This window comes from Lepidochelys kempii, chromosome 27, assembly GCF_965140285.1.
Source record: "Lepidochelys kempii isolate rLepKem1 chromosome 27, rLepKem1.hap1, whole genome shotgun sequence".
NCBI lineage: Eukaryota > Metazoa > Chordata > Testudines > Cheloniidae > Lepidochelys > Lepidochelys kempii.
The window spans coordinates 17,701,477-17,714,821 of NC_136406.1; the positions used below are offsets into that span (position 1 = coordinate 17,701,477).

Below are 13,345 nucleotides of genomic sequence, written 5' to 3' on the forward strand. Positions count from 1 at the left end.
CCCCCCACTTGCCCTGCCCCCTTCCAGGAGGCTCCTCCCCTCAGGGCCGTGTCCGGGCTCAAAGCCCAGCCCACTTTCTCAGACTCCGCCCACAAGGCCGCCGCAGCTCGGGGCCCCGCCCACGTCAAGAGACTCCGCCCCCTGAAGCGAACGCCGTTTTCTCACCCGCCTTGGGATGTACCAAGCGAGGGGAGGGGGGGAAGGGATCATACCACTGGGATCGGGAGGGGGGGGGCATGGGCTGTACCACGGCGGGCGGGCCCCAAGGAAAACATTAGAAACAATCCCTCAGTATCTCCCAGCCCCCTGCTCTAACCCCCCCCAAACGGGGGTAGAACCCAGGAGTCCTAGCTCCCAACCCCTCCCCCTCGCTGGGGGAGAGAACCCAGGAGTCCTAGCTCCCAACACACACCCCCCAACTGGGGGAGAGAACCCAGGAGTCCTAGCTCCTAGCACCCCCCCTCGGGGGAGAGAACCCAGGAGTCCAAGCTCCCAGCACCCCCACCTCTCCTCCAGTGGGGGAGAGAACCCAGGAGTCCTAGCTCCTAGCACCCCCCCTCGGGGGAGAGAACCCAGGAGTCCTAGCTCCTAGCACCCCCCCTCGGGGGAGAGAACCCAGGAGTCCTAGCTCCCAGCACCCCCACCTCTCCTCCAGTGGGGGAGAGAACCCAGGAGTCCTAGCTCCTAGCACCCCCCCTCGGGGGAGAGAACCCAGGAGTCCTAGCTCCCAGCACCCCCACCTCTCCTCCAGTGGGGGAGAGAACCCAGGAGTCCTAGCTCCTAGCACCCCCCCTCGGGGGAGAGAACCCAGGAGTCCTAGCTCCTAGCACCCCCACCTCTCCTCCAGTGGGGGAGAGAACCCAGGAGTCCTAGCTCCCAACACACCCCCCCCCCAACTGGGGGAGAGAACCCAGGAGTCCTAGCTCCTAGCACCCCCCCTCGGGGGAGAGAACCCAGGAGTCCTAGCTCCTAGCACCCCCCCTCGGGGGAGAGAACCCAGGAGTCCTAGCTCCCAGCACCCCCACCTCTCCTCCAGTGGGGGAGAGAACCCAGGAGTCCTAGCTCCCAACACACCCCCCCCCAACTGGGGGAGAGAACCCAGGAGTCCTAGCTCCTAGCACCCCCCCTCGGGGGAGAGAACCCAGGAGTCCTAGCTCCTAGCACCCCCCCTCGGGGGAGAGAACCCAGGAGTCCTAGCTCCCAGCACCCCCACCTCTCCTCCAGTGGGGGAGAGAACCCAGGAGTCCTAGCTCCCAACACACACCCCCCCAACTGGGGGAGAGAACCCAGGAGTCCTAGCTCCTAGCACCCCCCCTCGGGGGAGAGAACCCAGGAGTCCTAGCTCCCAGCACCCCCACCTCTCCTCCAGTGGGGGAGAGAACCCAGGAGTCCTAGCTCCCAACACACCCCCCCCAACTGGGGGAGAGAACCCAGGAGTCCTAGCTCCTAGCACCCCCCCTCGGGGGAGAGAACCCAGGAGTCCTAGCTCCTAGCACCCCCCCTCGGGGGAGAGAACCCAGGAGTCCTAGCTCCCAGCACCCCCACCTCTCCTCCAGTGGGGGAGAGAACCCAGGAGTCCTAGCTCCTAGCACCACCCCTCACCCCCACTGGGGGAGAGAACCCAGGAGTCCTGCCTCCCTGCTCTAACCCATCTCAAAGTCCCAACCTTGCTGATGACCCATGTCGGGTCAGTTATGTTCCTCGTGATGAAATTTCTGTTTTCTTCATTTTTTTTTTATTTGAAAATTACATACAAATAGTACCAAGTATCAGGGGGTAGCCATGTTAGCCTGTATCCACAAAAACAACCAGGAGTCCGGTGGCACCTTAAAGACTAACAGATTTATTTGGGCATAAGCTTCTGTGGGTGAAAAACCTGCTTCTTCAGATGCATGGAGTGAAAATTACAGATGCAGGCATAAATATACTGACACATGAAGCGAAGGGAGTTACCTCACAAGTGGAGAACCAGTGTTGACAAGCAGGGCTTTGGAGGTGTGCTCCGGCTCCGCTCCAGCTCCAGGCGAAAACCTGCCGCTCCACTGCTCCGGGGCTGCTCTGCATTCCAGCTCCGGGCTCTGCTCCAAAGCCCTGTTGACAAGGCCAATTCAGTCAGGGTGGATGTGATCCACACCCAATACTTGATGAGGAGGTGTCAATACCAAGAGAGGGAAAATTGCTTTTGCAGTGAGCCAGCCACTCCCAGGCCCTATTCAAGCCCAAATTAATGGTGTTAAATTTGCAGAGGAATTGTAGCTCTGCAGTTTCTCTTTGAAATTGTTTTTGAAGTTTTTTTTTGAAGGATGGCTACTTTTAAATCTGTTATTGAATGTCCAGGGAGATTGAAGTGTTCTCCTACTGGCTTTTGTATGTTACCATTCCTGTCTATTTTTTTACGTAGAGACTGTCCGGTTTGGCCAATGTCCATGGCAGAGGGGCATTGCTGGCACATGATGGCACAGATCACATTAGTAGATGTGCAGGTGAATGAGCCCCTGATGGCGTGGCTAATGTGGTTATGTCCTCTGATGGTGTCGCTAGAGTAGGAGAGTACCATACACAGTACGTTAGCAGAAGGTTATGCTGCCAAAGCCAAGCACTCACACATTGGGAAATGCCAGAATTCAAGATAGCTTGTGCAATCTTACCCCAGGCCCTATGTGCCTTGTAATTTCTGTTACAGCCTTTAATGACATGATCATGTATAATTTTTTCTCGAGCTTGACTTTGCAGCTTTAGGGTGCTTTGAAGCTAGTTACTGGGGCTGTAATAGGGTATGTCCAGCCTCAAACCATGCAGAGGACAGGTTTCCAGGACAGGGTTTTTGGAACTAATGGGAGCCGTAGGAGATATCGTTTAGATTTTAGAAACCCTGGGTTGGGTGACTTTGGTATATTATTTCCAATCTGCAGGGCAGTTTCTATGGGCCTGACAACTACCTGCCTGGAAGATTCCCAGGTGAAGGACTTGCAGAGTTTTTCTGTTCTTGTTTTCAATTCCTGTAGAACAAGCTCTTGTTGAGACAAAGAGGGAATTTAAAGCCTTTCCTGGCTGCCGGCTCTGTGAGAGACAGTCAGTCTCATGATGTTATGGTAACGCCAAATGCTTGGATTTACTCCAGTGACAACATGCACCTTTGTTAGAGTTCACTCTGGCCCCTGTGGAGCATGGAGCTCATCTTGTTTTGTAATTTGTGCTGCCCTTCTCGTTGGTAGCATTAGAGGGTACATTACACCAACTTGTTCCTGGCTTCCAGGTGCTGCCTTTCATCAACAAAGCACAATGTGGCTTGTGTGCTGGCTAGCTGAGAGACTCCTCTGATTAGGAGCCAGATCAGCCAGGACATTCAAGCGAACAGCCCCCAGAATCAAGCATCTGGGGATTGGATGCAGGTTGTTCTGGTGGTTGCCAGGCTTGGCTCTGGAGTGCACTTCCTCCAGGGGTCTGACAGAGCCGAGTTTGTTGATCTTTTGGGCATGGTCAAGGGCCCATCTGTTTCCTTTGGCTTGTGTGGGAGGGGCGGAAGGGTTGGCCAGGCTGCTGTGTCAGGGATTCTTTTCCTGACAGGTTTTTGTTCCTAAGCTTCTATACTGCATGTTGCCCTTGTGCCTGGAGATGGGGTATTGGGAGCATCCGACACACACAGTAATAACTATGCCAGGAAAAGGAATTGCACATCACATCCGCTCGCCCCCACCCCCACCCCTGCCCTTCACATGTCAGGCCAGAATCACAGCTCAGCTATTGGGAATGCAGCTGAAGGCCGACCCCTCCCCTCCATACTCCTCATTCTGATCCTTGTTAACTTCAGCCTCTGCCCGGCTGGAGCTGGATATTGTACTGAGTATCACTCCTGGCCTGTGCTGCGCTGAGCTGCGTATCTCAAGACCCCTGGGGCCCATGCTCAGCACTCGACGTGCACCTGACACATGCTAACCCATAAACCTAACCCATAACCTAACCCTAAACCTAACCCACAGGGCTGCAGCAGAACTTAAGTCATGCCTAGGCTTCATGCTGGGCCCTGCCCGGGATGAGGGGCTGGGACCAAGGCCTTGTGCTGGCCCTGCCCAGGGGTGGGGAGCTGGGGGGAAGAGGGGGGGCTAGGCCTCAGGCCCAGGGGTGAATTTCCTCCTGAATTAGGAGCTGAGAGAACTGGGCATGGTGAGAGGGGTGTCAGCCATTCAGTTGCGGGGTAGCGAGAACTGCCTTTCTCATCTGGATCCCGCAGGGGGAAGTCAGGAACTGTCTCAAGTTTTGTAATCTGCCATTAAGAGAGTCCTACGGGGAAACCTGAGCAGCCAGTGCTGAGCAAGCAGACAGGAGGATTTCATCCTGGAGGAGCCTGGCCCCCGCTCAGAGTAATAACCCCCTGCCTTGCATTGCAGAAACACGAGGCTCTGTTTGCTGGGGTTGGGTTTCCAGCCCGTGGGCAGGGGCTGCATTAGCAGCAGAACAAAAGCTGATTAGCATCAGCTCATGTTGCTCTCCCAGGGAAACAGGAATTATTTGTGCTCCGGTATCTTCAACAAAAATCTCCCGTTGTTTATATTTTGCTTTATCTTTATTGGCTTCAGAGCCGTGTTTTTCTTATTACCAGTTGGATATGGCTGAGCAGGGGGACGTTCGTGCCCCTTAGCACATTCCCGCCGCCCCGGAGGCGAGGCTCAGGCTCAGCAGTATTGATGCTGCCATTGCTCCATGCTGTAATGCCCTCGCAGCTCCCCAGTCTGCACCCAAGTCAATGGGAGCTTCTGCCTCTGACTTCGGTGGGGGCAGGAGTAAGATTCTTGTGTGTCTCAGAGCCCTGCTAGCTTGCAGAACTGCAGCATACAGGGGCAGGGGGTTGGAGCCCCACACACACGTCTCCCACAAACCAAACAAACTTACAGGCTCAGGCTGTTCCTGAGGCCCCCAGCCCGGCTGGTGCCTAGTGACTTCTCACCCATCTGCACATCTGGTCCTCCTGTGAGAGGCTCTGCATGTAAATCAGATCCTAGCTCCATAGTCTGCCAGCAGCAGCATCTAAATAGGAACGGACTCCAGATTAAACAGCAGGCACTGCCTGAGCAAGCAGCTAAACACCGTGGCTGAAAGGGGAACAAAGGGATTGTGACTCCCAGTGAGAGGCCACCCCCATCTCCCAAAATGGTCTGAGCTAAGACCACCAGAAACTCAGCACGGCAGCAGCCTGCAAGGGTGGCCCTGGCTTCGGTAGTGTCGCCAGGGGCCTCTGGACAGGATCCCCTGGCTGAGGAAGCACCAACCTGCGGGTGGAACCTTTTGGGGAATCCCACGGTGTGAGAAGAGCTCTTTGCGCTACCCTGGGCGGAGACAAAACATCTTGTGAAGGGCAGGGAGGCCCAATGTCCCCCACCCTCCTGTATCTCAGGGGTTGCACTTGGAAATGTACCACAATAGCTATTCTGGACTGAGCCCTCGTGTGGACACCCTTATTCCAGAGTAGCTCCATTAGTAAATTCCCAAGTGTAGACAGGTTCTCAGTGCAAGTGATCAGAGAGTGGGCGAGAGGGGGTGCTGGAGAGATCATTAGCGTCCCTGTGTTTGGAGGGCCCCCCGGGGCTTGCTGCATGGTTGGTTAGAACCTCAAAGGTAAGAATGAGGCTACGCGATCCCTGTCCAGCGCAGTGCGGGGTGCAAGCACAGAGCAGCAGCTTTCCTGCATTGCAGGGCTGCCTCCCACACCTCTGCAATTAATGGGAGCACAGAGGGGGAAGCGGCGAACCGCTGCTGGGGCTGGGACAAGCTGGCACCGGCTACGGCTTTTGTCACATGAGCTGAGCGGGAGGCTGGGCTGGGGCTTGGATTAATCAACTTTTGCAAGAACGGCCCCACGGTCCCTCTTTGGCCCAGCTTTGGCGTCAGTGCAGGAAGCTCGGTGTGTGTGTGCGGCTCCGATCAGGGAACATGGTCCCCGCCTGGGAAAGCCGCTTATCTCTTGGAGCCGCTCCTGCCCTGCTGCTGGGCTGGGCTGAAGGTCACAAGCACGCCGGGCTGAGATTCCAATCACAGCAAACTGGCTCGTATAAGAGCCTGGCTCAGATGCAAACAAGAACTAGACACGTTCATGGAGGATCGGTCCATCAATGGCTACTAGCCAGGATGGGCAGGGATGGTGTCCCTAGCCTCTGTTTGCCAGAAGCTGGGAATGGGCAACGAGGGATGGATCACTGGGTGATTCCCTGTTCTGTCCATTCCCTCTGGGGCACCTGGCATTGGCCACGGTCGGAAGACAGGATACTGAGCTAGATGGTCCTTTGGTCTGACCCAGCATGGCCGTTCTTATGTTCTTATGCACCCCTCATCCGAGAGGAAGCCAAGGCACCAGCGGAGAGGCTCTGTGGAGCCTGGGGAAGTGGATTCCTTGGTGCCCCTCACTTTGATAGAGTACAGCTTTGCACCTGTACCCCACCTTCCCTCTAGGATCTCCTTGCACTCAGCCACCATTCAATAGTGAACCCCGCCTCAGCGCTATGGGGCTGGTGGAGAGGCCTCAGTTTCCCCAAGGTGACACCATGATGCCCTGGCAGAGATGGGAATGGAACTTGAGCCCTGCTCCCTGTCTCCAGCCCCAAACACTAGACCCTGCTGTGTTCCTCCCTTAACCCACTCCCAGCCGTGAAACATCCCACACAGCAGCCAACATCCCAGCCAGCACGTTGCCTGCCTTCCCTGGGGGCAGGGGGGTCACTTCCCTCCCAAGTTGCCCTGGTAGAAACTTTCCCTGATGTTTCACTTAGACTGTTCCTTCCTCCCCTGCCACCCCAGTCTGAGCCGGTGAGAGAGACCAGCCCTTTCCGGTGCTCCCACATGGGCTTCCAGCACATCCCCTGCACTCCCTTCTCCTAGACTGCATCAAAAGGCCGTGAGTGGCTGTGTTCCTCTGGTGACGTGGGTGGCCCTGAGCCGATTCACTCCATCCAAGAGTCTGGCCCCCTGGGTTTGTTTCCTTGCTCTCTCCCCACGTGCCCCCTCTGATCCCTGTACTGGTTTGTCATCGCCCTTCTTTGCATGTTTTGTTTGGACTTTTCCTTCCTCTCTGGAGTGAATCGGGGCCCTGCTTATGGTCCCAGCTTTACCTGCTGGAGCTGGTTGCTTTGCTTTGTGCTGCCCGGAATTTCTCCCGCAGGGAAGGGGAGGCGCTCCCAGCTGCTGACACTGATGGAATCCTGCCCCGTCTTCTCGGGCACCCTGATCTAAGCTGGCCCTCTCCCTTCTCGGTGGTGCATGTATAACGACCAGCTGAAATCCCAGTAGGGCCAGCCCAGCTCTGCCTCTTCCCGTGGGAGACAGATTTGGTCCCGGGAGATTTTCCATGTGTGGGTTTCTCAGCCCTCAATTGTCTTTGCTCTGTGTGGCTACTCCAGAGCCAGGACCTGGGTCTGGCTGCTCTGCTTCCTTCAGCCAGTGTCCAAGCTCTCCAGGGGTGGGGCTGTTTTCGTAACAAAATGCATCCAGCAAAGCTAGGAAGACACTGGAGCAGGTGAGCAGAAATGCATGGTACCACTCAGCCATCAGCCTGTCCCCCAGTCCCAGACCCTGGAGCGCTCCCTTGCCAACCCCCCAGACCCCTGCCCTATCCCTCCCTGTACAGTCACCCGCAGCCTGGAGATCTCACTCAACTTCTTATCTGATGACTTTGGAGGCTGGAAGATCCAGCCCTGGGTGAGCGGATGTTTTCCCTGCCCTCTTCCCTCCCATTGGCTGGGCTGCCGCCAATAGCCCAGGTGCTAGATGGGGCGATAAGTGGCTGGGGGATATCTGGGCAAGGGCCCTGCTGCCCCTCTCCTGGGGAACGTCTGCGCCCTGGCCCCACCGGTGGGGAGAATGCCCGTCCAGCCCCGGCCACACCTCTGCTACTGGCTGCTAATCCCTCTCCTGCAGTGGGGTAAGGCAGCTGCCCCTCCCCGGGTCCTGCTTGTGGGGCCAGATTTCCCAAAGAGCCCAGGCCCGGCAGCTCCCGCTGGGCCCCTTGTGGTCTGATCCCCAGCGGATTGGATGCTGAGCCTGGCTCCAGGCCTGACATGCTGCCTGGGAAGCCCCTTGGAAGGCAGAGAGCGGCTGACCCTGGCCAACCGCCCTGGCTCCAGCTGCTGCATTTGTCTCTTCTCCCTCCCCAGGGCAGGTGCTGCCCCTTTGTGACCAGCTGCTACAGCTTGGCCCTTCTGGTTCAAGGGATGTGGCTCTGCTAGTGGGGATGGTCTGAAGGGAGCAGTGTCCCCTAGGCTGGCCTCCCCCACCATGAAGAGCCCAGCCCCTCGGGGGGCCATGCCACATCCCAGCACCCTGTGTGGTCACCAGCCCTCCCTGCTGCTCTGGAGGGGACGGGTGCCCGGGGGGTCCCCGCTGCAGGCCCAGGGGTTCCGTGCAGCACCTGGCCGTGTGCGCGTCTCCTGTAGGCAGGCCCTATGGAGTCAGACGTGTCCACGTAAGGGCGCGTCCCTCGGCCCATCGCTGCCTCCCGCACACACAGCCCCCACCCGGCTCCTCTGACGCCCTCAGCGCCCGGCTGGGAGGTCCCAGCAGGGAGAGAGGAGCAGGGGGGCATGAGCGCTCTCCTTGCATCCAGGCCCTAGAGCCCCAAAGGGCTGGTCGGCAGGGGGGTCAGCTGCATCGGGCTGACTCCTATCTGAGGGCTAGATACTGTTTGGGAGGGGGTACAGCCCATCTTCCTCCCCCGGGCAGGGCGCTCCTGGCTCTCACATCTCCCCTGGGTTTGGGTTCCTTTCTGCCGGGCTGTCCCATTGGGGACCCCTCCCCAGGAGCCCTGAGCAGATTTATGGCTAGTCGGAGGCCCCGGGGGCTGATCAGCGTTTCATGCTCCCAGCCAGGGCCTGTCCTGCAGTGCTGAGTAAGCCCGTCCTGAGCCAAGGCACCGAGAGGCACTGGGGCTGTGCTGGGTGGGGTGTGAGGGGGTCCTGGTGGGCTGGCGCTGGGCTCAGTGCTGGGCCATGGGGCCCGTATCCAAAGCCCTTGGGGGTGGATGGGAATGGCTCCTAGGGGTATGAGTGGGCATGTGCCAGGGAGGGACACGCCAGCCCCTCCCGTGGCGCGGTCAGTCCCTGGGCATTTCCACACTCTGCCTCCATCTCCACCCTGCTAGACCCATGCCCCAGCTCTGCCCCGTCCCTGTGCCTCGGAGCCGATATTTGCTGCTCACCTTCCTCGGCCTGGAAAATCGATCTGTCTGCTCAGGAACCAGCCCGTCGGCACCAGCGCCCCCGACGTTGGAGCCCAGCCCCCGCAGACAGCTCCCCACGGGGGGTCTCCCCAGGGCCCAGGGGGAAGCCCCAGCCCGTTCCCTTTGGCGTCTCCCTCCAAAGCCGGGGCCTCCTCTGCGAGCTCATCTCAGCTTGAGCAGGTCAGGGCTGGGTGTGGAATGGCCTGTGGGGCCAAGCCCAGCTCTGCCACGACCGCTCTCTTCTCCTGCTGCAGGGTGCGGGGAGCTGACCTACGGAGACCTCGAGGATGAAAGTAAGAGACCCCTGTATTGGCCTCCCAAGGTGGGACCCCGGGAAGAATTCTGGGGGCCTGATCCTGAGCTCCCTCCTCCACCCTGTGCCCCAAATGGCACCTTCCCCCCTGCCCTCCCGGTGCCCCCACTCCTGCCCCTGAGGTGGGGTGCTGTCAGGGATGCTGAACTGCGGGCACGTGGGGGTCTCCCTCCAGCAGTGACCTGTTTCCCCATAGCTCCCACCCAGTGCTGAGGGCACCCTGCTCCTGGGGGTCCCTTCCTGGAGGATTCCCCAAGGTCTTGGCTAGTGGGTAGAGCGGCCTGGGCCGAGTTGGAGGCAGACGGTGCCCACCGCTGCTGATGGTGCCCACACAGCTGAGACGGGAGCTGGACCGATTCACCCTGGCTCGCCCCCTCCCTCCACTCCCTGCACTGATCCTTCCCCTTTGCTCTTGCAGGTCATTACCTGTATCTGGAGGAGGACGGTGAGTGATGCCCCCCTGCACCCATCATGCCTAGGTGTCGGTCCCCCCATCAGGACTGGGGGGCTCTGCACAGCGGCACTGCGCACCACACTTCGGTTTCCATAGCACACGCGCTTCGCTCCGGCGTGGCCACAGACCCAGGCAGGAGTGGGGGGGGGGTGCCCGGGCTGGGCAGAGGTGGGGACACTGGGCCAGGCTGCAGGGCTCCCAGCCCCGCTCCCAGCAACACCAGCTGTCGCTAGAAAGCAGCCGATGGTGCCCGGAGCTCACAGGCACTGGCTCAGCCTGGGGGCAGGCCCCAGACCCACGAGCTGCTGTCCCAGCACCGAGCCAGCAGGCTGCTAACTCTGAGGCTCATTCTCTGGGCCCCAGCCCTGCTAGGAGGCAAGGGACAACGGCACTTTTCTGGATCCACCCAGGCCAGCTCAGCCTGCCCCCAGTTGTGGGAGCTGAGTGTCTGGCCAGGCCTCTGGGATCTCGTGTCTTAGCTGGGGCTCTCAGAACAGCCTCTCCGGGGAGCCCGAGGCTGGGTTGGGCTGGGTCCGATGCAGCCGGGCCGAGGCGAGGGGCACGCTCTGGACTCCGCTGGGCTGTGGGAGGGGACGGGAGCTGCGCTGCAGGGGGCAGAGCTAGTGGAAGGAGCTGGGAAACGCAGGACGGAGCTGGTTGGGGTCCTTCATTCCCCCAGCCTATGTGCCTTGTAAGGAGCTGGGGTAGAGCAGACACCAGCCTAGCAGTGCCAGGGCCTCTGCCCCACCCAGAGCTCTGCCGCAGATCCTCCGGGGTGACTAACAGGCAGATCTCTTCCCCTAGGCCCCTTTGCTGGGGAGGGCGGGTCGGCCCACTGCAGGGACACCTACCTGGAGTGGATCTCCCTATACTGCTGGACCACCTTCCACGCCACTGTCATGGCCACGCCAGAGTGGAGCCGGTGTCAGTGGGACCAAATCAGCAGGTCTGGACGTCCGTCCGCCCCAGACAGATCCTTGCTTCTGAGGCGCTCTGGGGCTGGGAGTCGAGTGCACACAGCGCTGGGGCAAGGGCAGGTGCTGGGACAGAGCATCGCCTCGCTGGGGTTTGCTCTTAGATGGGCTCCGGGACGCCAAGGGCCCTGGCTTGGTAGCGACCCCGTGCAGAAAAGGGATTTTCAAACAAGTCAGGGCTGCGGTGTGTCCTGTTTCCCTGCACACAGCTGTCAGCACGCTGAGACCAGGGCACATCATGCAGTGCCTCTGGCGGGTGCGACGTCCTGGGTGCAGGGTGGTGTGTGCGATGCACCATCGGCTGCCTGCAGCGTCCCGCGTGCGGGGTGGGGTGGGGGTGCGACGCACCATCGGCTGCCTGCAGCGTCCCGCGTGCGGGGTGGGGTGGGGGTGCGACGCACCATCGGCTGCCTGCAGCGTCCCGCGTGCGGGGTGGGGGTGGCGGTGCGACGCACCATCGGCTGCCTGCAGCGTCCCGCGTGCGGGGTGGGGTGGGGGTGCGACGCACCATCGGCTGCCTGCAGCGTCCCGCGTGCGGGGTGGGGTGGGGGTGCGACGCACCATCGGCTGCCTGCAGCGTCCCGCGTGTGGGGTGGGGTGGGGGTGCGACGCACCATCGGCTGCCTGTGGCACAGGCTGCGGCCGGTGGCTGCTCGGCTCCCAGCAGGTGCTGAGTGGATGCAGTTTAAGGCCCAGGAGGACCCCGCGGGTGAACGGTGCCCCCATCACTGCCATTACCGGATGCACGGTCACTGCCTGACTTGGGGCTTGTTTTGGCCACCTCGCTGGCTGCTGCTGAGCCCTGAAGCCCCAAACCCCACAGACCCAGCCAGGCTCAGCCTCACATCTCTTCCTCTCCCTCTCCAGGATTTACAGCGACCTCTCCAACTGCACAGTGCTGATGGCCGAGGCTCTGTCCTGCCCCTGGCCCAGCCCCGCTCTTGACTCCTTCTTCCTGCAGATCCACATGGAATATTTCACCAACTGCACCATGCCTGCCAGCTCCCAGCCCAGCCAGCCACCTCTGGGGCCTGTCCTAGCCATGGCTGCCATGGCTGCCTGCCTGACCCCTCTTGGGGTTGCTCTCACGCTCCGCAAGGCCAGGAAGGCTGAGCCAGAGCCAAAGCCAGACTGGCCCCTCCCAGCGGCACCACCTGTGCTCAGCAGACAACGGGCTTCTTCTCGTGCAGTCCTGGGCACCAACTGGAAAGGGAGAGAGAGTGTCTAGTGGTTGCGGGGGAGGGGGTGGTGCTGGGAGCCAGGACTCCTGGGTTCTATCCCTGGCTCGGGGAGGGGAGTGGGGTCTAGTGGTTAGAGGGGGTGGGGCTGGGAGCCAGGACTCCTGGGTTCTATCCCTGGCTCGGGGAGGGGAGTGGGGTCTAGTGGTTAGAGGGGGTGGGGCTGGGAGCCAGGACTCCTGGGTTCTATCCCTGGCTCGGCGGGGGGAGTGGGGTCTAGTGGTTGGGGGGGGTGCTGGTGTGACGAAGTGGGAATGTTCTTTATGTTTTCTCTGAATACTGTGTGGGTGCCTCAGTTTCCCCTATACAGTTCTTAAATATTCAGGGGGTGGGATAAGGGTGTGTGATTGTGGCAGAGCCCTAGGGGGCCAGTGTGATGCTGTCTGCACAGAGAATGGCCGACATCCTGTCTCCTGATGGCCTGGGACCCTTCTCTGCAAAGATGCCAACTGAAGGGGTTGGAGAATAACGAGATCAGTTGGCCTGCTGGCCTGGGAAAGAGACAAAGGAGAGGAGGGGCTGGAGAGTTTTAGTTTGGAGCTGGCTGGGGAAATGGGGGGAGGCTCAGATGGGGCTCTGGCCTCCCTGCCACCCAAGATGGACCTGACTGAGGGGTCCCGTTCTCTGTACCTGCAAGCTCTGTTTTAGACCATGTTCCTGTCGTCTAATAAACCTTCTGTTTTATGCTGGCTGAGAGTCACGTCTGACTGCGAAGTTGTGGGGCAGGACCCTCTGGCTTCCCCAGGACCCCGCCTGGGCGGACTCGCTGGGGGAAACGCACAGTGTGGACGGGGATGCTGAATGCTCCGAGGTCAGGCCCAGGAAGGTCGAAGTTGTGTAAGCTTCTTGCCCTGGGGAGAGGAGACTTCCCCAGAGTCCTGACTGGCTTCGTAGGGAGCAGTTCCAGAGCATCGCCCGGAGACTCCGTGAAGACTGGGAGCCAGGACTCCTGGGTTCTATCCCTGGCTTGGGGAGGGGAGTGGGGACTAGTTGCTAGAGTGTGGGGGGCTAGGTATTCTGTTCCTAGGTCTGCTCCAGACTCCCTAAGCCCCTCCCCTTGCTGTACAGGGGCGAGCAGTGCTGCCCGGTCCTGGGGGTGGCTGGTCTGGGGAGGGGGAGTACTCAGGGCCCTGCGAGGGGCTGAGGGACAGTGGGAATGATGGT

General features: G+C 60.1%; 1 protein-coding gene across 1 annotated transcript; it reads left to right on the forward strand.

Moving 5' to 3' along the window:
• The first annotated feature begins 7,732 nt into the window (after window positions 1-7,732).
• LOC140904037 (receptor activity-modifying protein 1) lies at window positions 7,733-12,246 on the forward strand. Its single transcript, XM_073326218.2, has 5 exons — window positions 7,733-7,909; window positions 9,457-9,495; window positions 9,934-9,960; window positions 10,774-10,915; window positions 11,811-12,246. The coding sequence occupies exons 1-5, from the start codon at window positions 7,849-7,851 to the stop codon at window positions 12,169-12,171; spliced, it is 630 nt and encodes a 209-aa protein (XP_073182319.1). The 5' UTR covers window positions 7,733-7,848; the 3' UTR covers window positions 12,172-12,246.
• Window positions 12,247-13,345: the final 1,099 nt, after the last annotated feature.

What these genes read in the sequence shown, in the direction of transcription:
- LOC140904037 (XM_073326218.2), top strand. Translation starts at nt 7,849, where the DNA reads ATGCCCGTCCAGCCCCGGCCACACCTCTGCTACTGGCTGCTAATCCCT. An exon ending in CGGAGACCTCGAGGATGAAA is followed by an intron (nt 9,496 to 9,933) that starts GTAAGAGACCCC and finishes TTGCTCTTGCAG; the next exon opens with GTCATTACCTGTATCTGGAG. An exon ending in CAGTGGGACCAAATCAGCAG is followed by an intron (nt 10,916 to 11,810) that starts GTCTGGACGTCC and finishes CTCCCTCTCCAG; the next exon opens with GATTTACAGCGACCTCTCCA.